Source organism: Thunnus maccoyii, chromosome 18 (assembly GCF_910596095.1).
Source record: "Thunnus maccoyii chromosome 18, fThuMac1.1, whole genome shotgun sequence".
Lineage (NCBI taxonomy): Eukaryota > Metazoa > Chordata > Actinopteri > Scombriformes > Scombridae > Thunnus > Thunnus maccoyii.
The window spans coordinates 25,097,036-25,124,113 of NC_056550.1; the positions used below are offsets into that span (position 1 = coordinate 25,097,036).

The following is a 27,078-nucleotide window of genomic DNA, read 5'->3' on the forward strand; positions in this document are numbered from 1 at the left end:
CTTTCTGCCAATAGCAACACTGATACATCACCACACTACCAGACTATAAACTGTAATGTTGCTCTCATACATTATGACTTAGTGATCATCAGTATTTATTTATTATTCAGAAATGTGACGTCCTTTTTCGTGGTGGAGTGCAGGGAAGTTTTGTTGAACAGAAAAGTAATGTGACTGTACCTTTATCTGGCTAATTAGACTTCTGCCCAGGTTAGGTTGTGTAGAGATTTGCTGTAGGGCCACCAAACTTCAGGAACCAATAAGAATGATGGTGGCGTAACCTCCACCACCCTAACAGGTGTGACAAAACTAATCAGAAACACTGTGAATATGCTGCTTATAAATGCTACATTTGGGCATTTAAAGTGTTACCTAGATAATTGGGTTTAATTAAAGGTTTGTTGTGGTTAAGTAAAAGGCCCAACACACTCATTTTTACTTATTTAGCCTGTACAGACTGTGCTTGATTGACAGTTGATAAATACATAATAATATAATGTGGTTGTGAGCAGATATAAGTGTTTATTAATATATTTGTCGACAACTATAACTCCTCCTGTGAGCACCCATGCTGTAAGTGGAGGCTGGTTTATACAAGGTAATGAATGACAATATAGTAAAACACAATTGTAATAACATAAAATGTCTTCATAATAATAAAATATATTAACACTTAAATTAAAAGCTTGCATGCTGCTTATAAATGACAAATGGGGGAATTCAAAGTGTTTCTATTAAGTATAATCTGAACACCTAAACATAACACGACTCCTGCTAAACACAACGTTTCTGCTCATAATTATGCTCAATATTTTTGCACGAGCCACAGAAATCAGCGGTTTATTTGATGATGAGAAATGATAAATTCCTACAGCGCTGGAAGGCAGCACCGTCGCAGAGGAGCGCACCGCCGCTCTGCGCTCTGATTGGTCTGCGGCATCGGTGGGCGGGTCCGCCGGTGAGTGCGGAGACAATAGAGAGAGAGAGAGAGCGGCTCCAGGGACAATCAGCAGCGGAGAGACAAGTGACAGGCATCGGCGGTTTCTGCTGAGGTTACAGGCTCCTCTGCGGCTCGGCTTCTCTCTGCACTGTGAAGAAGAAGAAAAAAAAAAACACAATTCAAGGATCTGCAGTATTTCCTCCTCCGTGTGAAAGAGTCAAGTGTTGCCTGAATGGATTGACAGCCGCAGATTTTGCATGCATCACATCCTGAAAGGTAAGATCAGACCATTTCGCGACCCAACCAGACCAATTAACTGCTAATTAAATGCTTGTTTGTGTCACAAAATGTGTTTTTTTTTTCGTACATATACAGCTCAGATTCAGTAAAGTGGCGTCTTATTGCATGTCTTTGTGCTGCCACTGTGGCTCATTACAACGCATTACACTACTGTTGTGTTTACAAGCCAGCATTGTTTGGCTCACCGGGGCTTTGCACTGTTACGTATCTTCATTTAATATTTTCAAAACTATATTTATACAAATTATATTATAAATTCAGACATACAATTTAAAAAAAGTTACACCTGCACCATGTGACAAAACACTGACTGTGCAGAACAATGGAGAGCTGCTGTCAGGCTATTATGTTCCAGCTACACATCTGCAATCATTGGACTTCTTCATTTTTTTATTGGCATTTTGTAAAACCTAACTCATTGATTATGCATTCGTGCTCTCTCTCTTTCTGTACCCTCCCTCCATCCTACAAACATGCTCACGTGCACCTGCTCAACTTCACATGTACTACACAGTGTGATGGAGATAATGCATGCTTTGTGTCTGCAGAGCTGATTCACAGTTCGTGTCTTTGTGCTGCAGTTTGTGGCAGGTTTTATATGACTGCCAGACTGTAAACAATCTTACTGACACTTGAGTCTTGGAGTGATATGCTGATACACCAGCCTTGATTTTTGGTATTTAAGGGAACAGAAGCGGCATCACAAAAGCATTTGGGCTGCAGAGATTATGCTGTCAGGGCTCTCAGCTGTTTGTTGTGAGACACTGAGATGTCTGTCTGGCTGGTGGTTTTCTTTATACATTGATGCATATGTACACACAGCCGCCCAGGAGACAGGGGATCACACACACACACACACACAGACACACACACCGACAGCGCAGAGAATGAAAGAAAGTCAGAAGAAGAAAGAAAGAGAGACAGATTAAAGCAGACAAAGGATGCAACATTACCTACTGTAGCGTGGGGTTCACAGTAGAAATGGGTTGGCATTAAAGGAGCGCCCAGTGATGTGCCACCGAGCGTGCAGGCACAAAGCCCCAGTGTTCGCAGATGCTGTAGGCCGAGCCAGTTAAAGCCTCGCTGCTTTGATGTGCTCCACAGCTCCATGAGCGCTGTGGGAGCCGACTGCCAAGCCCCACCACCCCCCCACCCCCCAACCCCGGAGGACGGAGCCGCCCGCGGGCCGCCACACAGGGAGAGACATGCACACACACACAGTGGGAGTGTGAAGGCCAAAGCTGTGGCAGCACTGTGACAGTTGGCAGGATGGAGTTTTAGCTCTACAAACATTTCCAGAGGAAAGAGCTGCTCATGGGGCAGAAATAATCTCCCTGGTTTTGTTGTATCTCGGTGGGCAGTCAGAGAGTAAGTCAGAGAATAACATTTCGCACTCATGTTAGTTCACTGGCGCTGACTTGAATAGGTAAGAATGACAAAAGGCCTAGAAAGACTGGTACAGGAGTGGGAGTCTGTTCACTTTCTGTCAGCAAAATACATTTTAAAAATCAACATTTTCTATTGTTGCTTTAAATACAAAACGCTTTATAAAACTGCTCGTAAACTCTATTGACCTGCTGGAAGGTCTGTCATTATAAACTCCTGCTGTGCAGTTAAACATCGTTCAAACACACTGAACCGTATTTTAAAATCTAATGGAGGTTGAGACCAAAGTTTCCAAAGATACCAAATATGTTGGGCTGAAAGTTGGAAAAATTAATATAAAATGATACGCAAAACATCGTGAAAATTTCCATTTGATGGAACAATGCACGTCTTCTTTCTGAACATTTAATATGGTGCCAACATTATGTAGCTTCAATAAAGAGCTGGAACAAGATGATACAGAATATATAAGCTACTATACTGACACAGTGAAAACTGGAAGTTAAGAGCTAAATGTTTTACTAGCATCCTCTAGTAAAACATGCTAGTAAAATGTGACATTTTATCATTATAACAAAGGTAAAATAAGGGTTTTATTTATTAGCATTTAACAATGTAGCCCCCAGGAGCTTAAACTTGTAAGCTAACTTGTCTTTTTTACAATTCACTCTTTGTACAGATCAAACAAACACAATAAAATGTGTTAATTAGCTAGTAGGTGAATTTTGTAGCCTTTTAACTGAGCCATGCTAACTGTGGTTATACTTTAGGAGATTATTGATGCATCTGTTTGTCCTATTTTGACTTAATCTCAGTTTAAGAGTGGCTATTTATGTTATCAACTGTAGCAGAATATGCCTACCAGCCCCATTAAAGCTCACAGATTAACATGTTATATGTTGTTTGTCTAAGCTAACCAGCTGCTAGCGATAGCTTCATATTTACTGTACAGACACAAGAGGTGAATCAATCCTCTCAGCTAACTCTTGACAAGAAAGTAAATAAACACATTTCCTAAAGTATCAAACTGTACCTTTCATTTTAAGAAAATATTGTTTTGTGAAATAGACATTTTACCATCTAGTACATGCTAACTGTACTTTCATTTACAAGAGTGGCTTTATGTGTTATCTTTCTACATTTTTCTACATCAACAAAGCTTTTTCCTGTCTCACATCTTTCACTGTGTTTCATCACTTAGGCAGAAAATATTTTTTATTCTTTGTTTCGCCCACATAGGTCTCAGTCAAACACTGAGATAATTTCAGCCTCCACAGTTGCTCTGCCTCATTCATAGTCACTCACAGACATTCATAGTCTGACTGGCCTGATCGGGAGCACCGGGAGGAATCCCAGTGGGCCAGTCACTCTGTGGGCCACTTGAGCAGCCCATTATACAAAAACAAGAGTGAGAGAGATGCGTCGTCGGCCCACTTTGATTATTATTACTTTTTCAGAGACAAAGTCAACAATATCCGCTCACTGATGTCAAACTCTTCCTCTCTGCCTCCTCCTGTTATCGACCCTCTGGGAACTCGCCGCCCCTACTGCCATTTTACTGGCAGAAACAGGGTTCTTCACGCATCTTCCAAAAAAAACTGCTGAATCAGGTGCTTCTCAGTTTGCAGACAGCAGACTTCATAAAACAGAAGGGACTGGAGCACACTGATTAATTTGCAGCCTTTAATTGCAAACAGACTAACGTTTCGACAATGTGTCGAAACATTGGTGCCATTTTACTGGTGTCAAGCAGAGCCACATTGAGGAAATCCTTTGGAAGATGAAACCCTGTACTTGTGCTCTGGACCCCATTTCCACCACTCTGCTCAAATCATATATCCCCACTCTCAGCCCCTTGATCACCCAAACTGTCAACCTCTCCCTTCAAACTACTAGTGTTCCATCTTCCCTCAAGGTCACAGTCATCCGCCCCCTCCTCAAGAAGCCCACCCTGGACCCAGAAGTTCTTGCCAGCTACAGACCTACCTACAACCTCCCTTTCCTGTACAAGGTGTTGGAGAAGGTTGTTGTTTCAGAGCTTCTGGACCACCTTAAACACAACAACCTATTTGAAAAATTTCAGTCAGGTTTTTGTTCAGCACACAGCACTGGAACAGCTCTGCTCAGGGTTGTGAATGACCTGCTGATGGCAGCTGATGCAGGGTCCCCTTCTCTCCTGATTCTCCTTTTCTGATTCTCCTGAGCACAGCATTTGACACTGTGAATCACACTATCCTATTAGATCATCTCCATACCACCATTCAACTGTGTCTGGTCTCAGACAGTCCCTTTCCGGTAGAATTGAGTATGCCTCACTGGGAGGATGCAGGTCTAGACCGCTCCCTGTCACCTGTAGTGTTCCGCAAGGATCGGTTCTCGGCCCCATCCTGTTAAACCTCCACATGCTCCCCGTTGGACGTGTCATCAGTAGACATAGGATGTCTTTACGTCGCTATGCTGATGATACTCAGCTGTCCATCAAAACTTCCACAAGCCCTTCTGCAGCCATGTTACACCTCAGCACCTGTCTTAAGGAGATAAAGGCCTGGATGAGCACAAATATCCTCCAGTTAAACAGCAGCAAAACTGAAGCTCTCGTTATTGGCACCTTTTTTAAACATACCCAACCCAAATCTGGTGACTGTTTGATTAGGACCAAATGTTCTGTAATATTGTAATTAATTGGGTTCCTGCCGTCCCAAAGCAGTCAACCCAGCGGAAACACTGAAATGCATTGTTTATTTATTATTTATTAATAGTCTGACATTTTGAGAAATACATTATTTGCTTTCTTATTGAGAAATGAGAAGATTGATTATAAGACTACAGCCAGTTAGCTTAGCTTAGCACAAGAAACAGAAAATAGGGAGAAACTGCTAGCCTGGCTTTGTATGTACTGTACATGACAAAATCTGCCCACAGATTAAACAAACAAGAAAAAACATTTTGATTCTTTATATCAATTAGCTGTTTGGTCTATAAAATGTCAGAAAATGGTGAAAAATGTCGATCACATTTTCCCAAAGCCCAAGATGACACCCTCAAATGTCTTGTTTTGTCCCGACCAACAGTCCACAACCCAAAGATATTCAGTTTACTACTATGGAAGACTAAGGAAACCAGAAAACATTCATAATCGAGAAGCTGGAATCAGAGATTTGGAGATTTTGCTGGTAGGTTAATTTTTAATCCACAAACCATTCTGCAGCAGCATGAAAGATGCTCACGCCACTGTGACATTAAACTGTATTTTGTCTGTGCTGATTGAAAATGTACAGTAAATAGAGGTGAAGCCTTCACCAGTTAAGCGGAAAAACCTCACTGTGTTATAAAGCTGTTCTTTCTATTTAAACATAGTACAAGCTCCACTGGCCCAGCAAGTCAACAGCCCAGGTAATTGAACAACCTGCCAGACTGGCACAACTTAAATTCCAATTCTGTCGAAGCAGTGACCCTTATTGTCCTCTATTATTTAACTGGAGCAACATTAACTAACTAGCAACTTATTTTCAGTTTATTTTAAAGGGAATACCACAGAATGTTGCTTTTCTGTTGCAAAACCTGCATTACAGCATCAGGATTTCTCTGTAAATCAGATTCTTTTTTGCGTGTGAGCAGTGAAGACGATGACACGTCCCACTGTCTTTATTTAATACTGAGTGAGCTTCATATCCGCCACTTTATAACCGAGTGAGACGTGCACAGTCAGAGCTCATAAATCAGGCAGCACTGATTCCGTTTCCCTCATCCTGTCGTCATGTTGTGTACTCATTTGAAACAAATGCAGTGCATCCTACTTTGGTGTTTTCAGATGGTACACTTAGGAGAGGATGCGGATGTTGCAGCATAGCATGAGCTGGATTCACAGATGCATGAATGGTTTCATAGGCAAATGCAAAAGTGTGCACCAGTGTTTCTGGCTTTGGACATTTTATATCTCTGTTAACAGAGAAACATTTGTTGAACAAATTTGTAAGTCAAGGTCATAAATGAGTTCAGGCATGGGTCGACACAGAGCCAAGAACCAGCACATTGTATTGGAAGAGAAGAGTGGTGATGGCTAAAAAAATGGATGCTGATGTTGGACATGATTATTAAGTCGTCTAAGGAGGTTATGTTTTCAGTCCTGTTGGTTTGTTTGTTTGCACGATATCTCAAAAACATGTTCCATACTTGGCAGATATTAAGGCTAGGGGGTAAGACAAGTGATGAAAGATAAAATAGTTGCTGCCATGATAATTTTCCAGAATTGTAAAATCCTGTCTATGAGTATTACAAACTGCTGTGCGATGTTTTGGCATCTGATAAGCCTTTAAATGCATGAATTTGTAGCTCCAACTCAAATGTTTTTGGTCTGAATGCAGCCTCAGTCATTGTATTGATTAACCCTTTCATGCATGGTGTCCACTACAGTGGACAGATATTTGGAAGCCATCTTGAACCATTTAAGTTGTAGTACCATGTCCCAACTATCAGGTGGTGAGCCCCCTAAAGTGTTGTCTACAATTCCATCTGAATATCATTTTTGACTCTCTCTGTGATTTTGTGATATTGAATCATAAATTCAAAACGGTGGAGGATGGAGGAAATGCGCCAAGTAGCTCAGGAATATCTGTTAAATACTTTTATTCTCAGAGATAAAAACAGGTAAAAAAGTTGTAAGTTGTAAAGATGTTTGAAATACTTTTATCAAGTTTTTAATAATATTTTTCTTGTACATTATTTTTTGTGACTGAAAATACATCTGTCCGTCTCCAGTGGACGTCATGCAACAAAGGGTACATTCTGTCTATTGGGCCTAGGTCTTGTTTTTCAAATATCCTCTCTATTGTTGTTGTTATCTAAAGTTCCTATGTGTTTTCATACCATTTGCTCTTAGTAATAAAATAATATATATATATATATATATATATATATATATATATATATATATATATATATATATTGCCTATATTGATTTCCATAAATCACTTTTTACTCTGTTGATGCATTGTGTCCACTACAGTGGACACATTTCAAAATTCAATATATATTAAAAAAAAGTTACTGACATGATTTTTCATTTGTTTAAGAGTTAAAAATAAACAATAAAAAATGTTTTACTCTGTGATTTAATCATTCATGCATGAAAGGGTTAATCAATCAACAAAATATTAAGCGGCTATTTTGATAATTAAATAATTTATAACTTTTTTTTGATCATACATGATAGTAAACTGAATATTTTGGGGTTTCTGTTTCTGTTCCACTTTCTGCTGCACTTTCTTAAAATATGCCACATGTATCCCATGATTGTCTATCACTAATTGTGCTGTATTTAGATGACTTTGATCCAAATGCAGTTAAAATAATCCAACATTCCAAATATTACAACAACTAAAAGATTCATGAAGTACGATTAGCTCTTGCCTGTTTTTTATGTTCTAATGTAGAAATTACTCAGTATAAGTTAACTGGGTAAACTTGTTGTTTATTTCTCTTTCTGGAACCATTTTGAGGTATAAAGGATTTTTGTAAGGAGAAAAATATGGCTTGAGATGGCAGCATTGTTCATTAAGTATTTTCAGTTGGGTGACACATTGATTTAGCATTACAAATGATTAATTAGGTGCCGATGTTCTACAAGTCGAGGTGGCAGAGGCAGTTTTCCTGCAGTGCTCGATGTGTGTGTGCGTTCATGTTTGGCACACCACAGGGAGACCATTACTCAGCAATTTTGGCAGATGTCACATTTACGTACAGTCATATGTAGTAATAACAAGTAAAAGTAAATTATCAGAGCTCCCTTGATCTCCTGAGATACAGAGAGAGAATTTCAGGGAGCCTTTGGGTCTTTGGCACAGTGAGTGTTTGGTACAGTGAGCAGGAACATATCTTGGCAGCATACCAGTGATAGTTGGAGGCCATGAATAGATTTATAAACAAGTACTATGATCTTAAAATCTATCCTGAACTGGAAGCCAGTGCGGGGACTGTAGAACAGCAGCGATGTGATCTTGTTTCTTTGTTCCAGTTAAAACTCTGGCAGCAGTATTCTGCTTGAGCTGTAATTGATTTACAGACTTTTTGGGGAGAACTGAGAGTAATGCATTGCAGTAGTTGAGGCTACTTTTAACTAAAAACATGCCCAAGCCTCTATGTGTCTTGGGAAATAGTACTGACATTTAGTTAGTAGACCATGAATTTCTTGCCTGTAGTGAAATGTGTTTAAGGGGAACGTAGATTTTAAACATCAGCGTCTGTTTACAGGTGTTGGTGAGTATTACTGTATTCATAAAGCCTTTTGTGTCTCCAGAGGGAGCTGTGTGAAATCTGGGGCTGAAAGAAAAAAGTGAGGTTATCAGATCTCTGTAGCCCACTTTTCATCTCTGCTTGAGGCTAGCAGCTCCAGGCTACATTAGGTGCTACTAGAATAACACACCTGAATCTTCAAACTGAACTGTTGGTGGTTGAGTTGTATTGTGGGTAATGTAGGTTCTTCTTTTATAAAGAAGGAAGACTGCATGGAATAAAAAAAAGACAATATCTCTGGTTCTGCTGTGTCAGTTTTGATCCTTCTTTCAAAAAAAACTGTTCATCAATGTTAGATTTTGTGGTTGATTATGAAAATCTTCTATTCTTTTGGACCGATAACTTGAACCTCATTCAGAGGAAGGAGATACATTTAGAAGGGAGGTAAAGGGGGTTCAGATCTAAAAGGATCAAGAGCTACATAGAGTTGGGAGTCATCAGCATTGCTCTGCATATCAATACTTTGTTTTCGTATGACGACTACCAGCAGTAACATAAAGACTGAAAAGTAGTGGAACCAGAATTGAGCCTTGTGGAACTCCACATGGAAAGTTTTGCATGGAGACAAGAAGTTGCGACCTGATAGGGAGAATGTAAAAGAGCTGCAACCAAGAGTCCTGCTCATTTGTCCAACCTGTCTGTAAAAATTTTGTGATCAATAGTATTGGAAGCTGCAATTTGGTCTACAGACATTTTTTGTTAAAGCTTCTCAGCTACAACTTTAATCAAAGCTGTTGCATCACTTATAAACCAAATGGTTTAATAGTTGCTAAGCTAAACCAGATTCATATTTTCAATACATACAGTGCTATAAGTGTTTTTACAATCCATTTAAAGCATTTAGTCTTAAAGGAACAGTTGGAAACACAGAGTATTCATTTTAGTCATGAATGAAAGGTCCGTAAAACTCTGAGTGTGTTCAGGTGTTCCCACACTTAGATCACTCCATTCACCTTCCTGTGTGGTGCAATAGGCAGGTAATATTATCATGGAGGTACAGACGGGGAGAAAAGCAGCAATGACGCAAGATAGATTGTCTGAGTTCCAGCTGGCTTTGATTACAGACGAGCATTTCACTAGAAAGAAAGACAGGTAGGAGGTCTCGTCCCCGTTGTCTGAGAGGCAAACGGGGCTCGGCGCTCCTTGAGGCCCTCTCGGGAGCAGCCGTGGCACCGTTGCCCTGAGAAGGAGCGCTGGGAGCTGCATCATGGCTGCAGCGAACAGAAGATGCTGCTAATTAGTGCTAGTTGTGACTTCTTTCATCTTCAGGCTCTTTGATATGACAGCAGCGTGAGAGCATACATGTGTGTGCTTATGCTCAGGAGGTTATATGGTTGAGAGAAAGAAATCGAGTGTGAAACTGTACATTTTGCATGCGTACGTGTCAAGGTTGTTATGGTTAAGTGAAGCTAAGATAATAAAAAAGGCAGTAGTAAACATGTTGTCCCACTTAAATGATGCAGCCTCTTCAAGGACAGTTAACAGTCTTTTCTGTGGCAGTCAGTGTAATTCTGAGAATATCTAGAATAGAGTGGTGGAAGTTTTAGTATCATCTGATATATTTTATGGGACAAGAGCTCATTATTTTTAGTTTTTACTTTTCAAAACAAACAAAAAAGAAAAGAAAGATAAAAATGTATGAAAATTTTAAGTAAAAATTTGACATTTGCAATGTACAGCACAAGTCCTGAAAGATAATTTATTATTATTATTATTGCAACAGCTGTAGTTTAACCCTTATTTTTATTATGACCAATTTTTTTTGCGTAGGAAAAAATCAGAGTATCTGCACACTAGATTGTAGCTCCCAGAGTCTTTTATTAGTCACTGAAAAAGACGTCACCGGGTCAATATGACACAGACGTCATCACAGACACATTTTCTGGCAACAATCGAAGCCTGATCACGATTAGCTCATTATCAATTCCTGAAGAAAGTCACAAAAAACACACAAACAATATATACTCAAAGAATGTCCCAAAAATCAATACATATTCATTAAAAAAATGTATATTCTTTCACATATTCAGAGAGACTCTGGTGTACAGTCAGCAACTTACTTGCATCTCCTCCCTATTTCTCTTTTCACTGTCTATTATCAGAAGATTTTCTAAGCTGTGTTTGTAGCAAGGGAGCCTTGTGTTTTTGTTTGTTCTGTGAAAACCAAAGTTTAGATGCGTGGGGACATAAAAGTCTGTGTGAAAATCATATTTAAACTTATCTGCTCCTTTTTAAAAATCTGGATATTTCTCTTTGAAAATAATGAGCCTTGTGCGAGACACATGAACAAAGGAACGAACAAAGAGCCCCCTCTCGGACGTGTCAGTGTTATTTGAAAATGCTGAATGCAGAGGTGTCTGCGCTGCTCATCCAAAGGGACTCGTTATACATGTGCACACAAAACCCATTTCATTTATTGATAACCAGCACTATGAAATTGTAACTGTGATGCGAAGATGTGCAGATAAACTGGACAAAACAGTCATTATTCAGAAAAGAGGTTGAATTTTAAATGAAATCTAATCACAAAACCAGAATCTAAAGTGAAAAGACTGTGTGTTCATCTGTGAACTGGTGGTTTTTCTCCATGTTTGCAGCTCCAGACACAATCCGGCTGTCTCATCCGCTGTGTGTTTTATTGACCTTGTCAGGGGGATGCTGAGTGGACCGGTGATAGACAGCCATTTGGCTCCTTCGGGTTCGGCTGACTCCTCATTTTTATTTGCTTGTCGTACTTTTATGCTCAGCACATACTGTTTGTGTCAAGAGACATTTTCATCCACCTCTGTCACTGCAAAACAATCCAATTCTCTTTTTTTGGGGGGCTTCTGTAAATGTTTTGTTTTCAATTTCAATGTATTGGCTCAAATACCTCAGGGGAGTGTAAAGCAATATATTGATCTTAACATTGGATTTCATTACGTTTTTGTTTGAATCCTATCCGTCAGACGCTTCTTGGGCCACTACTTTGTCAGAATGCTACAGAGAAACAACTACTGTATTTCTGTTTACAGTGCAGCCAAACAAACCCACATTGTTTTTATAAAGAAGTCGGTCAATAATCGGTCTTTTTCCATCAGCTCACTGTGGCTGCTCCTTCTTGTTCCATTACTGTCCTGAAAAAATTCAAACTGATCTGTTTTTTTAAAAACAAGCTAAAATTGGCTGTTGTCTTGTAGACATGTTTTTGATAAATGATGATGATTTGACAACAACAAATACAAATACAGATTCTCAAATGTGTGAATTTGAAGCTTTAATATGTCACATGACAGTAGACTGAAAAGAATTTTGAAATTTGATCAGTCGAAATGACATTTGAAGATGTCACCTCGGAACAGACATTTTTCACTGTTTTCTGACATTTTGTAGACAAAACGATTAATCGATAATGAAAATAGTCGTTAGTTGCTGGCTGCTCACAGCTCTAAAGAGAGTGAACAGTAAACGGTGAGTGATGAAACTGCACTAGATTACATGCTGCATCATTTCCTGTGAATCCCTTGTGTGTGAAGTGTAGTTTGAATCTAGCACGGGAATGACGAACTCAGCTGCTAACAATGAAAGCTAATATATAAATAATAGAGAATGTAAACACAGTGAATGATTATAGCAGATAATGCTTACCAAAAGTGGTATCAGACACAGGGTTTGATTTCAAGAAAATCTTATACTTTTTGTGAATTTCTGTCATTTATGTTCTGTTATGATGTCGGATGTTAAACGTGGTCAAAGTTCCCAAACTTGAGGTGAACGTATGTAAAAATGCTACCTGCAAGTCAAAAGCCAGGGCTTCAGTCTGCTCTGAACACTTCGTTTGAAAAATTACCTCTACTTCCCCATCGAACTGTGTCAGATTGTTTGCACATATCCATAAACAGCTGTCTGTTACGTAGCGTTTGTTGCTAAGGTTGTTCCTCGGGTTGTTCGCGTTGTCCACTTGCGTATTTCAGATCGGATTCAGGTTCAAACGTGTACAGATGTATTTGAGAAATTGACATTTTTGAGTAAAGAACAAGAAAAAGGAAGCAAAATCCTACTACTGTTGCTTATTTATGTAGTCTCCAGAGCCAAGGGAAGCTTCCGAGAGCCAGCCAATCAGAGCAGAGTGGGCTCAACGGGAGGCGGGCCTTAAAGAGACAGGAGCTAAAACAGCCTGTGTCAGACAGACGCTGAACTGAGGGGCTGCATAAAGGGTTAGAAAAAGATAAATAAGGAGTTTTAAAAACTGTAAATCATGTAAAGATATTCCAATAGAACCCCAGAATATAAATACAGACCTGGAGATGTATATCATATGTCCCCTTTAAAGATTAAAACATCATTTTTTCTAATTTGTGTTTGCTAGAATCAATGAATAAAACAACAAACACACAGTTTTACTGTCACTGCAATTCTTTCTAGTAGAACATACTGTATATTTTTGTTTGGTTTCATTGTTTTGACACGCTTTACATGAGTTATGTGTACACAGGCGCACACACACACACACACACACACACACATACACACAGTGTAGACAGGAGCTGTCTCCGAGGCAGACACAGATGCACAGGATGTGCTAGCATCCTGTCTCATTCAACACTTTCTCATCGCCGTTAATGAGAGATGGTACAATTCTGCTGCGCCATCAGGGCTGCGAAGTCTCTCCAGTCATTCAGAGATCTTGGCCGTCGGGAGTGATGAGCGATGGAGGATACAGCAGACGAGTGTTGCTTGGCTTCTCTCGGTAGCAGAAGGAGGAAGGTGAGACAGATCTGCTGAGAATGGAACCCAGCAGGCGTGACGGAGTGGAAACACATCGGATCAGAATTAGACTTTCATTAATGCAGGAAGATCATTAATCGGTGCGCAGAGGATCAGCTCCACAACTAGCGATACTTTATTCCTCGCAAATCCAGTTTGACTCATTCGCACTTTAATTTTCTTTACAAGCTTTTATCCTTTTCAGAGTTCAGTGCATGCATGAAAGTATTGGCTGGAAGGCAAGGAAACACTGTGGATAGGGGTTACATCACCGCCCTACTCACTTCACACAACGCAGTTTAGAGTCTTCGTTACATTTGACGTGCAGATTTATGGATGAGGGGAACATGCACACTCCACACAGAAAGAGTCCATGTTGTTGCGTTGAGGCGACTAAATGCAAATTGAGCAAGTTACAAGCCACTTGTGCAAAAAGTCACTTCAGCGTACTTACTGTAATATTCATGGTCAAAATAACGACTTCTCACAAAACTTTTTAGGGAGGATGTTTTGCTGAAAAAGCTGAAAAAATCAGAGTAGATAAGATACTTTGCATGGCTCATATATATCTCTGAATCAATGCAGCAAGTTCAAGGCATTATGTCCTAAATGCAAAATGTGGAAACGTGTCACAAGATTTAAAGAATCCTTGAGTCCCGTATCCTCACTGCTTACTGCTCGGTGTGTCACATGCAGGTTTTAAATGTGACAAACACAGAAAACTCTTTCAAGCTATTTTACAGAGTTATACTTGATCACATATTTCCTGACTATCTTACACACTTCAAAGGATGATGTTTACTTTAAAATCCCTTTTTATTCTACATCAGACCCGACATTACTTCCACTCTAGTGTGTGTGTGTGTGTACATTTTTTTTCTGATTTTTTTATTTTTATTGAGTTCATTTATATTTTCCCTCATTTTACTCTTTGAGAATATAATGCATTGTGGCCTCCTGTTATGTATTGATTGCTCGGAGCTGCAGCTAAAGATTTATTTGCTGAATAAATCGTTTTGTCTATAAAATGTCAGAAAACAGTGAAAAATGTCCGTTTTAATTTCTGAAAGCCCAAGTTAATGTTTTCAAATGTCTTGTTTTGTCTGATTAATAGTCCAAATCCAAAGATACTCAGTTTACAATCATGTATGATACAAACAAGTTTCAAATCTTCACATTTCAGAAGCTGCAATCAGCATTTTTTTTCTTTAAAAATGATTATTTTCTTTATCGAAATAGCTGCAGCTTAATTTTCTGTCGATTGACTAAACGACTAATCATTGCAGCTCTACTGTTTTCTTTTTACTTTTGATATTCACATAATGTTAAAATCTTCAAAAATAAAGTAGAAACAACACTTCCCTCACCCTCTCCCTGTCCTCTGAGTCTCTGCTAGCTTTCTCTCTCTCTTGGTAACGAAGCCCTGGGATCTTGGGAAAAAGTATTTTCTCAGAAACACAAAGTGACAACACAAAGAGTTCATTTGGCCCGGACACAGAGCATCCTGGTGATAACCGCTCCTACATGTGTACATATACAATACAGTACAGTAGGTGTGCTCTGTATACAGTACAAGGGGGGTCGTGTGGGAATGGAGACATGCTGTTCCACATAGTGAACCTCGCTTTCCTTCCTGCTCCTCCTCTTCCACAGGAACATTTGTCTCCAGACCTGCCCTCGGCCCCGGCCCGCCCCTCCACCAGAATGAACTCCTCACCCCATAGCTCCCGCGCCTCCATCGACATCCTGGAGGAACTCCAGCTGATTGCTGCACAGAACCTGGAGAAACTGGACATCAACAAATACTATGAGGTCGTCCGTGAACTGGGGAAAGGCACCTACGGGAAAGTGGACCTGGTCATCCACAAAATCAGAGGTAATGAATTAGCTGAAGCGTTAGAGGGTTCACATGTAGGCAAGAAATTATATGCCCCCAAAACGATTTGAAATGATGGATGTAAAACTGCACACAGCGAGCTCATGTTCACCAAAAGGTGAAAGTAAACCAAATGATCCAACACTGATGAGTCTGTATTTCTTTGGACCAAGCAGGAGACAGTTTGCATTTCAAGTTTCAATCCATCACATCTTGCGGGAGGAGTAGACTCCCCAGACTCGCCACCAGGAATTCATTCGACCAGAGTGAGCAAATCCTCAGGGTTTCAGTTAAAGGAAATGGGATGTTGTTCTCTTTTGTGGCCTTACTCTGTGATTCAGAGTGATAAGACGGGGTCATTTTACATAACAATCACGCAGAGTGCAGCTCTGAAATGCCTCCGTTTCACTTTGGTATCACAGCAGCAGCATCCACTGAGGGAATCAAAAATAATTCTGCTTTCTCTGAAGATCAACAGAATGCTCCAACATGCAATTGGAGCGCAGGTGAAGCGCTCCTATTCATTTGTGACCTGTGAAAATAAATTTGAGGTAATGTAGGACACCTTTATGCAGCGATTTAGCACAGATCAGGATCCACGCTGCCTACACTCACTGCTTAACTAATAGGAAATCTGTTCAACCTCCTCACATTAAAAACTAAAGTGTTGACCATCTGCTCCGAGCCTCTTAATAGTCTCTTTTATGGAGCACAGAGCCAGAGTTACTCTGCCCGTCTAGAGTGGCTGCAGTCTGTCACAGAGATGAATCCTGACCTTTTCGAGCCTCTAAAATGCGCAGCTGAAGAATGTACAGTACATCCTTGGTGCTTGAAAGATGATAAAGGAACCACGTGTACCTGCGGTGTCGTGACCTGCTACTGTATCACAGATATTTTTAGTCTGGCTTTAATAATCTATGGAAATAAATGACGTTTTGAATCATAATCGTGTGCAGATGTATTTAAGTGAAGCAGGAAAACTAATTATAACTGTTATGGGGAAGAAAAAAAAGGGTTGTTCAGTTTACATTATTACAATTTTGAAGTAATTATTGAGTGAAATTCTGTTAGATGAATTTTAACATGAGAGGTCAGAGGTCAGCGTCAGCTACCAGACAGCATGGAGATTGTAGAGGTTCGTTTTCTTGCTCAAAAGCACTTCGGCAGTTGGAGTTTTGCTCACAGCTAGCGGCTTGAATCTTGAAATGTTTTGGCGTCATATTCACTGTTGTATAAACCGCCATCCTGCTTATTTATTGTGCCAAAACTGAATAAAAGATGGTATTTTTTCATGTAAATACACTGTGAACAAGACATGATTTCACAGTAAATCAGTAAAATACTGTTAAATATGTGACATCTGGTTAAAAGAAAGAGTTAAAACCCCACATAGTTCCATTATGGGTCAGTAGGGTAGTTTTTTTGCCAAATGTAGGTTATCTTAGCTTTAGTTTCTGCCCCAGAACACCCAGAGTTGTAGATTTTACAAGAGTCAGCTGAGTTCTCTGGACCAGATGGTGTCTCTGTGTATTAGCCAGCAGGCTGATTTAACAAGGCAACTCATTTTTTTCCCCTTGTAAACACGCAACTGCTGTAGCACAAGTAACACAAGCTGCCACTCGTTGGCTGCTGTGCAAATCAGACGTTTTTCCAGCACGCTGCATAGCCAGGAAAAGCAGCTATTTACTCCATTTCCAAATGATATGCTAATCTTCATGCTACAGTTAAGCTCTTAGCAGAAGGGAGCTACGCTTTGATCATCAGGCTTCTTTGCACGTGCTTTGGGAGTTTAATATAAATAGTCACCAGCTCTCTTATTAGTCACTTTTGAGAAATTAAGTTGTCAAGAGGCCTAGAAAGTAACTCGAGGTGAGTTTATTTTGTGTAGCGCACACAAGGGTAATTCATACAAAAGAGCTTTACATAATGCATTAAAAAAAATTTAAAAAAGAAGAAAAACCTGCTTAAAAACATAATATAAGCAACATCTAGTTAACAGGTTGGTCTCACAGAGCCAGCTCTATATACAGAGGTAAAAATCTGGATAAAACTGTGATAGGTTTTGAATCAAACACAAACAATAATGAAATGTTAACCCTCCTGTTGTCCTCGGGTCAAATTTGACCCATTTTCAAATGTTTTTATATCACAAATATGGATTTCTTTCATCTAATTGCCTGAAACTCGCATGGATGGTTCCATACCACACACTTTGCAAGTAAAAGTAATCACTACTTTCATTGAATTTTAGGTGTTTTATTAAAATTTATAGAATCTGTTGACTTTTGTCCTCTGGAGTCAAAATTGACCCGGGAGGACAAAAGTTGCATGGTCGATGGGAAGACAACAGGAGGGTTAAATTGAGTTTGGTATTTCTACATCAATCCGATGTCTCGTCTAATTAAAGCTTAAACCAGGGTAGAGCTGCAACAATTAGACAATTAATCAAATTAACTGGCAACTATTTATATTTTAAGTCATTTTTCAAGCAAAAATGCCAAATATTTGATGGTTGCAGGTTCTCAGGTGTGAAGATTTGCTGTTTTTCCTTTTAATATATGACAGTTAATTTAATATCAATACAATTTAGACTTAAGTCAGACAAAACAACCAATTTGAAGACATAACCGTGGCCTCTGAGAAATTATGAATGCCATTTTTTTCACAATTTTGAATTTCATAGTCTGAACGATTAATCAACTAATCGAGGAAAATAATTGGCAGATTAATCGATAATGAAAGTAATCGTCAGCCATAAACCCGAGACAGTGATTAAAACAATTTGAATCAAAGCACTAAGAACCGACTTTTGTAGCGACAGAATCTGCTGCCTTTAACAGATGTGTTCTCAGTTGATCAAATAATGTATCACAAGATCAGAGCAGGAATAGCCAATCAGAGACAAGGATTTAACCCAAATCTGCCATGTTGTTAACTATCTTTTAAAAATCCTTAAAATTTTAGTTCATTTTTAGGAAAGTTCATTCTATTAACATGAAATTGTTAATTGTTTAGCAATTATTTAGTATATTTATAATATATGAATATAAAATAGGAATTAAATGATAAGAAACTGGCAATAATAGAAACATAAGAAAACTAAACTGGAGCAGGAAGGAAATGATCTTATAATGATTTAGTAGGTTGCCCCTGAGTTTAAAGCCTTCTGCTCACATTTTCTTCTTCAATATTACTATTAACCCTTTAAAATCCGCCGGGTCGCCAGCCAGTTGTAAGCTGCAGCATCATGCAGTAATGAGTCAAAGCAATTGGCACAATTTGGCCAATTGGAGATGATTGGAGAGGTTCAGGGACACCAGTGACACCACAAAGTTCTGGCATAAAGCATGTCCTAATTATTGTTATTCAAATATGACTCATGATAGACGAGGACCAAAAACACTTTTTTGAACCTTATTTGAACTGATGTAATTTTGTCTGTGTTTTAGCCATATGCTAAACAAGCACATTTCCAGAAACTAGAAGATGTCACTTATCAAATGAAGCCTGATACATGCATCATGGTCTTACAGCTCATCTGTTATAAGCTTTTCCATTTAGGTGTGCCAAATAGGTGAAAATTCTATAAAAAGGGTGGATGTTAAGGAGTTAAATGTGATATAGTGTCATTCAGTTATAGTATTAGGGGGCCAGTTTGATCATAAACATAGAAGCCAGAGCAGATAATTACTGGTAGCAGTTTGGTTTTGTGTTTACATTAACACTGTGACTGTAGGCCGTCAATACATCTTCAACTGATCTTCCTTCTTTTCTCATGAAATTTCATAAATCTCAGACTTACGAACAAACAGAACCACCCCCCCCCCACTTTGTTGACCTTCCCTAAAGTGTCTGCACACTCTAAAATGCACAGAGCACTTCTGCAGAGCTGAGCCGGTGCTATTGGAGAAGTGTCCCCTCTCATCTTGGCTGACGCACTGACTGTTGGTGCAGGGAGAGGCAGACGTGGCAACCTCTTGAACCTGGCAGCCCTCCAGGTTATTGTCTTATTCTCCCCGGCGTTCAGATTAGTCCTGGTAATTTGTCTACCCTCGCTGCTCCTCTTGTTCCTGAGCAGTAAGTGGCTGCCGAGGGGAGACGAGGTGAGTCAACCCTCTGAACCGTGTCCCCGCAAATTGCCTTCTTGTGTTCCCTCTAGACGACTGAATGTGTTTTTGTGCATCTTTTTTTACGTTATTATATCAGGTGAAATTATTTAAGTCAAGACAGAATGAGACTCCTCGCCTTGTCGTCGGCCTCCTAATCTTATTACAAGCTCTAAGCAGCTGTAAACATCAATTTACTGCAAAATCCCCGACATGAAAGCAGATCGAAGCGACATTCTGGTCATTCTGTGGGAACATAACTAGTCTGGCAGAGGATTTGAAATACTTACAGTATAAATCTCCTGGAGAAAAAAAACAAAACTGCAGGATTTAATTCAGTGATATTGGACATTTTAATTATTCATCAAATTTGAAATGATTTTAATTAAGTTTCATAACATGCAATTAGGCAGCTGTGAAATAAATCCCCAAACATTTAATCGGGTAGAAAAGAGCGAAGAAGTGAGGAATGAGATTGGACTTATGTAACGCTTCCTGTCCTCCTCTTCAGGCACAAAAATGGCCTTAAAGTTTCTGAGGAAGAAGACCACCAAGCTGAAGAGTTTCCTGAGAGAGTACAGCATCTCCCTCTACCTGTCGCCCTGCCCGTTCATCATCAACATGTACGGCATCGCCTTCGAAACGGACGAGTACTACATCTTCGCTCAGGAGTACGCGCTGGCAGGAGACCTGTTTGACATCATCCCTCCACAGGTGAAGACTGGCTGAGACTCAGATCTATACACATCATGAAATTTAGTCATCATCATTCAATCATCCATATTTTCAAAAGTATGAAATTCTCTTTCCTTTCAATTTCACGTAAGAAATGGGAGCGTTCATTGTAACAAAATCCAAATGATTATTTCTTAATCCTCCGAATATTGGAACATATTTTTATATTCATTACTTTCCACACAAGCATACATGTTGTGTTCCTGTCACTGGTGGAAGAAGTATTCAGATCCTTTACTTTAGTAAAAGTATCAATACAGCAATGTAAAAATACTCCATTACAAGTAAAAGTCCTGCATGAAAAACCCTACATAAGTGAAATTACATAAGTATTATGAGCTTGATGTAGTTAAAGTATTGCAGTAAAAGTAGTGGTTTGGTCCCTCTGACTGATATATTATTATATATGACATCATCAGATTATTAATAGTGAAGCATCAGTGTTAGAGCAGCATGTTACTGTTGTAGCTGCTGGAGGTGGAGCTAGTTTACACTACTTTATATACAGTTAACTAGTTTAGTCCAGTGGTTCCCAACCTAGGGGTCGGGCCCCTCCAAAGGGGTCGTGAGATGATTAATGGGAGAGGAAAGAAGAAAAAACATTAAAAAGACAAATACATCTGATTGACAAGAGCCGTGACACTGTGATTTTTGCTGAAATATTGGATCATTTGAACATTTATTGAAATGAAAGCATGTGAGAAGTTTAGAGGGAAAAATCACTATTTGGTGGAGCTGTTAACAACTCATAGACATGTGAAATGTGACCCCGACTACACACTGCTTTTTGTAAGACGTCAAAAGCCAAAAAGGTTGGAAACCACTGGTTTCATCTTTAACAATGTGTTGTATTTTAAAAGCTTGTTATATTATCCATTGTGTCAAATCTTCATCTGAAAAGTAACTAAAGCTGTTAAATAAATGTAGTGGGGTAGAAAGTACAATATTTCCCTCTGAAATGTAGTGGAGTGGAAGTATAAAGTCACATGAAATACTCAAGTAAAGTACAAGTACCTCAAAATTGAACTTAAGTACAGTACTTGAGTAAATATACTTAGTTATTTTCCACCACTGGTTCCAGTGGATTACACATTGGCATCCAGTACTGTTTACCTCTGTGTTATTTTGTACATGACATTTAGTTATCATTCCACTGGATCTGACCTGGCAACATACTGCATGACTGTTCAGGTGTTTTTGGAATCCGAACTCCTAAAGCTCTGGTCACACCAGCAAAATTTCTCTTGAAATCTTTTAAATATTTAAATATAATTTTTGCGATCAGAGGATTTGCTTTTCAAAGTAAATCTGCATGAGGGTTTTGTATTGAGTTCAACTTTGGCAAACTTTGTTATTGGTCAGTGACACAAATTTGCAAGTCAGATTGTCTTAACAGTGTCCACAGTGAGTCCAAAACAGAGTTTATCATTTTAACTAATGTTACTCATCATACACTACTTCTCTAAAATGCAAATTGCAATGCAAAATCTCTGCAGTGTGGTTAGCTACTGTCAAAATAGTAGATACTAACATGAGTTCCTGTAGCAATCTTGCCATAACGTTAGCTTTCAAATATGTTTTATGATGATCGTTTTTATACAATAATCGACCAACACAAAATTACCAATAAGGTAAATAAAATTACCCACACACCTCTGAGCCCCCTTCTCAAAACAAACCACAAAAACAGGAGATCCAGCTCTTGAAATTACACAGTTTATAGGTTATGATGAAAGTCCATTAGGGATGATGGGTAGCCGTTAGCGAAAATCTTTGTAAAAAAAACAACCTTTACATAATTAAATTGCAGTTACAGACAATAGAGTAAAGTAGTGCAGATATACATACACACACCCAAACAACAAACACTGTACATAAACACACACACAATAAATAAATAAATAAATACAAGATTAAAGCGATAAATCTATTTAGAAAAATTAACTACCTCCCAAAAAACCAAGGAAAAGCCCCCAAATTTGATAACATATAACAAATTTATCTTCTACAACTCGCCTATCACCAACAGTACTATAATCAAACTGCAAAGAATTGTCACTCTGCCACTTCCTGTTGTGACCTCACTGCTCTGCTCTCTCTGTCCAGGTGGGACTCCCTGAGTCGGTGGCTAAGCGTTGTGTCCACCAGGTGGCCATTGCTCTGGACTACCTGCACTGCAAAAAACTGGTCCACAGGGACATCAAGCCTGAGAACATCCTCATCTTTGACAAAGAGTGCCGTAAGGTCAAGCTGTCAGACTTTGGCATGACGCGGCGCGCCGGCTCCCCGGTGAAGCGTGTGAGTGGCACCATCCCGTACACGGCGCCAGAGCTGTGCGACACCTCGCGGCACGAAGGCTTCTGCGTGGACTACAGCACGGACGTGTGGGCGTTCGGCGTGCTGCTCTTCTGCATGCTGACAGGCAACTTCCCCTGGGAGAAGGCCATGCCTAACGATGCATTCTATGAGGAGTTTGTCCGCTGGCAGCGTCGCCGGACGGGCACGGTGCCATCACAGTGGCGCCGCTTTACAGATGAAGCTCTACGAATGTTTCGTAGGCTTCTCTCCATAGAGCAGGGGCGCCGCTGCTCCGTCAAAGAGGTCTTCAGCTACTTCAACCAGTGCTGGATGCTAGACACGGAGAACGGGAACAGTAGCAGAAGCAGCGGGGGCTTGGCGAGCAGCGCGCCTCCTCTGGAAATCAGCTCGTCTTCATCTGAAGAGGACGTGCTAGTGGACAGACTGAAGCAGCAGACCCTGTCGCCTGCTTGTGTGGTGGCAAAGGGCAGCATCATGATGGACACTCACTACTCCTCCATGTCCGCCAACAGCTCGCCGTCCTCCACCGGCAGCTACGATCGGGTCAACAGAGAAAACAACGAGAGAGGACGCATCCTTGTGGCCACACCCATTGAGATCTGCGTGTAGAGGCGTCCGACGCTGCGTTACAGGCTACGTGCTCACACATGTAAGGTTAGTGTGTGCTGAAGAGGAAGCTTTCTCCGAGTATGAAGAAGAGGAGAAAAGTGAGGAGGAAAGGAGGGAAGTGTGACGACTGGTCAACAGTCTGACATACGTCGTAGCTTCACTGCGGATTTACTCATTTCCGATGAAGACGAACTCTGAGGAAATGACACGAGAGACAATCACAAGCTGTAGTCTGCTGTATGTGGTTTATATTTCAGTTCCTGAAACAGTTCATGAACTCACTTGACAACCTGGAAAAAAGCTGAAGAGGGGAGAAAAAAAATAAAAACAACACTCATAATCTACAAGCAATATATAAAAATGTTTGGAACAATCCAGTCATTGCAAAAATGATCTGAGAAAGAAAAAGAGAAAGAAGTGATTTCACTGCTTCAGTAAGATGATCATCAGTGTGATCAGCTGTGACTGATGGTACTGTACTATTATGTGTTTATTGTAGTGTACCATTTTCACGTTTGGTAGATATGTTTCTGTAAAGTGCGTGTGTTTTTTCTTAGTTTTTTTTACTTGAAGTTAAATTATTTATTTATGTCAGATGCCTATATTTATGATTTGTTTCCTCGAGTGGAGATCTGAAGTCTGTTTTTTTTATTTCTCTACTAAAGATTAATTTTTTCAAATTACTGAAAATTTGAATTGCTTAGCAGATTGCTTAGATTTTGGCCCTCACAGAGCTAGTTTTTTTTCTTTTAATATTCGTCATCATGTTGTTGTTGTGATGTCTCATAAAAGTAGATGTACAAAGACTGTTTTTTTTTTCTCACCCAAAATGTCCTTTTCATGTTTGCCTGTGATGCCTAAACCCACTGTACAGTAGCAATCAACAATATGAGTGGCTGAAAACTCACCTCATGGTCAGCAGTAAGTGTTTATTGGGTTTATCTATCTAGCAAGTCCTCCCATTTAAATGCAGTACACTGGGACTGAATACTGTGATAGCTGCTGGCCCAGTTCAGCCCCCAAAAGGGACAATTTACCACTTTTATAACCATTTGTAAGGTGGCCTATATGTATTTCCTTTACAGTAAAACTCACCAACATGATCACATAAAATAATATACTATTTATAATCTGACAAATAAGACAAAAGCGTACAAAATATCATGAATAATCCAATAATTTCTACTTGCATGATTTACAAAGAAAATTTAAATTGTACATTTCACCTGGCAATAAACATAATTATTTAACAAGTGGCATATTTGGATTTTATCCAGTTGAATTGTCTTTCAACATGAAAAGGATAAAAATACAGTATCATAATTGAGGATGCTACCTTTTCTAGTTTTTTGCTGTATAATTCACAAAGTAAAAACCCTGAAAATGTGAGTCGGGAAGGACAAACATAGAAAACACAAATATTTTGGATTTGGGGATTTAAATGTTTCAGAAATCTGTCTCTCTTTTGTGTTTTTAAGAAGTATTGCATGAAGTGATATTACTGTGGTAAAAAATTGTTGAAATAAACTCTCTACGAGTGAAAAAGTGTCTCTTGTTTTTTTAAATCAAAGGAATAGTTTGACACTTCTCCGAGTTAGATGAGAAGATTGATACCACTTTCACGTCGGTTAACTTAGCTTAGCATAAAGACTGCAGCTAGCTTAGCTCTGTCCAGTGTAAGAAGATCTGCCTACCAGCACCTCTAAAGCTCAATAATATATATCCTGTTAGTGAGCTTTAGAGGTGCTGGTAGGTGGATTTTGTCACTGTTGTAGGCTAGGCTTCTGCTTTTTCCAGTCTTTATGCTAAGCTAACTGGCTAGCTTTACTGTACAGATGTGAAAGTGGTATTGTTGTCTTACTCTCTGCAAAGAAGCAAATCAGTGTATTTACCAAAATGTCAAACTGTTCCTTTAACAATGTAACACTTGGTTATATCTTATAAATCATATGGAAAACTAATGGAGGACTATTCACAGCACAGTTTACGTCAAATTAAACACAAGGAAATATTTCCAGCTGTCCCTAGTAACACAACATGTAATGTACTGCTGCTAATATTGTAGAAGTCGTTCTACATCACATTAAAATGTAAGAAATTCTGAAAATGAAGCCCTGAAACTGTGAGACAGGATGGACAAATGTAGGAAACACAAAAATATTTTGGATTTGGGATTAAATGTTTCAGAAATCTGTTTCTCTTTTGTGTTTTTAAGAAGTATTACATGAATTTTGACATTTTGGGAAATGCATTTATTTGTTGTTTTGCCAAGAGTTATCTTAGATGAGAAGACTGATCATGTTTGTAAAGCAAATAAGAAGCTACAGCCAGTAGCTGGTTAGCTTAGCTTAGCATAAAGACTAGAAACAAGGGCAAACAGCTAGCCTAGGTCTGTCCAAAGGTAACAAAATCTGCCTACCAGCACCTCTAAAGCTCACTAACAGGTTATGTTTGCTTAATCTCTATGAAAACTGAAGTATTTGGCAATTGTTATGCGCTAACTATTGGTTAGCTAGGAGCAAAGTCTCTAATTGTTACTGCCCCCAGCCAAGAAACAGCAAATTGACGTTTTTACGCCTCAGCTTTGTACGGATTAAACAAACAAGATAAAGCATGTTATTTAGAGCTGCTGCTAGTGGAAAAACCCTGCAAATGTGAGACAGGAGGGGCAAACATAGAAAAAGAAAGAAAGACAATAAATGTATTTCCCAAATATTCCTTTAACTGTCACAATACTTTATTACATCTTCAAAATCAGTGCACATGGAAAAAAAATCCTTCTACAAAATAATGTTTGCATAACAGTGCAGTATGTGTGGTTTTAATAGTGACAGCTGGATATCTTGCCTGGTATTTTATTTGATGTTATCTGTGCTGTGATGCGTTATTGAATTGAGTTTCAGAAAGCAGATGAAACACCGCAGGAAATAATGTCGTGTGCAGTTATTCCACAAGGACGTCATCCTCCTCAAACCTTTCTTTCAGTTTATTAAAAATGAAATAAGGCAATCAGAAATGGATCTCGACTCTTCAGCTTCTGTGAGACTTTGAAGTGTGGAACGACTGAGGTGGAAAGCGTCAATGCCAACTTCTCATTTTATGTGATCAAACTGCAGATTTATAGCAGCAGAAATTATCAAGACTCCTGCTCCTGGATTTTTATCCAAAATGTCACAAAAACAGACAAAGATTCAGATCATTTTGAGCATTAAACAAGACTTTACTGTATGCCGGTCACATAACTATGCTCCAGTAAACTCACAATGCCCTGCGAAGCTCTAAAACCACTGAGACATGTTTCTGGCTCGGCTGTAATGAGCCTCCAAAAGCTAGCTGGAAGCTGCATTACATAACACACCCACCCAGGTAGGGCTGAATCTGATTTAATGTTACTGTTTAAAAAATATCTACAGTAGATCAACACAGCTGAGGTTAAAAAACATATTTCTTGTGCAGCAGAGCAAAAAATTAGAACTGACTGTACATGCACATCACACAGCAGGTTTACAGGCTGAGAAGAACACTAGAAAATGCAGTTTCATAAGAACTTGCGTGTGATTGCTGAAAGCTTAAATTAATTGTGTGGCATTGCTGGAAGCTGAGTAGTATTAAAATTCTACCAAGACTGATGTTGTCTGTAGGAGGGTTTGATCCCACATCCTCATGTCTGAGAGACAGCAATAATATGCATCGAGCTAACAGCAGATAGTAAGCAGGAACAGATTTTCAGACTTTTAATTGCAAAAAAAATAAGGGTTGCTGCACAATAA

General features: G+C 39.3%; 1 protein-coding gene across 1 annotated transcript; it reads left to right on the top strand.

Annotated features, from left to right (window-relative positions):
• Positions 1 to 930: 930 nt before the first annotated feature.
• On the top strand, positions 931 to 24,853 carry unm_sa1261 (un-named sa1261). Its single transcript, XM_042392558.1, has 4 exons — positions 931 to 1,216; positions 15,317 to 15,539; positions 20,157 to 20,359; positions 22,487 to 24,853. The coding sequence occupies exons 2-4, from the start codon at positions 15,368 to 15,370 to the stop codon at positions 23,306 to 23,308; spliced, it is 1,197 nt and encodes a 398-aa protein (XP_042248492.1). The 5' UTR covers positions 931 to 1,216; positions 15,317 to 15,367; the 3' UTR covers positions 23,309 to 24,853.
• The last annotated feature ends 2,225 nt before the right edge of the window (positions 24,854 to 27,078 follow it).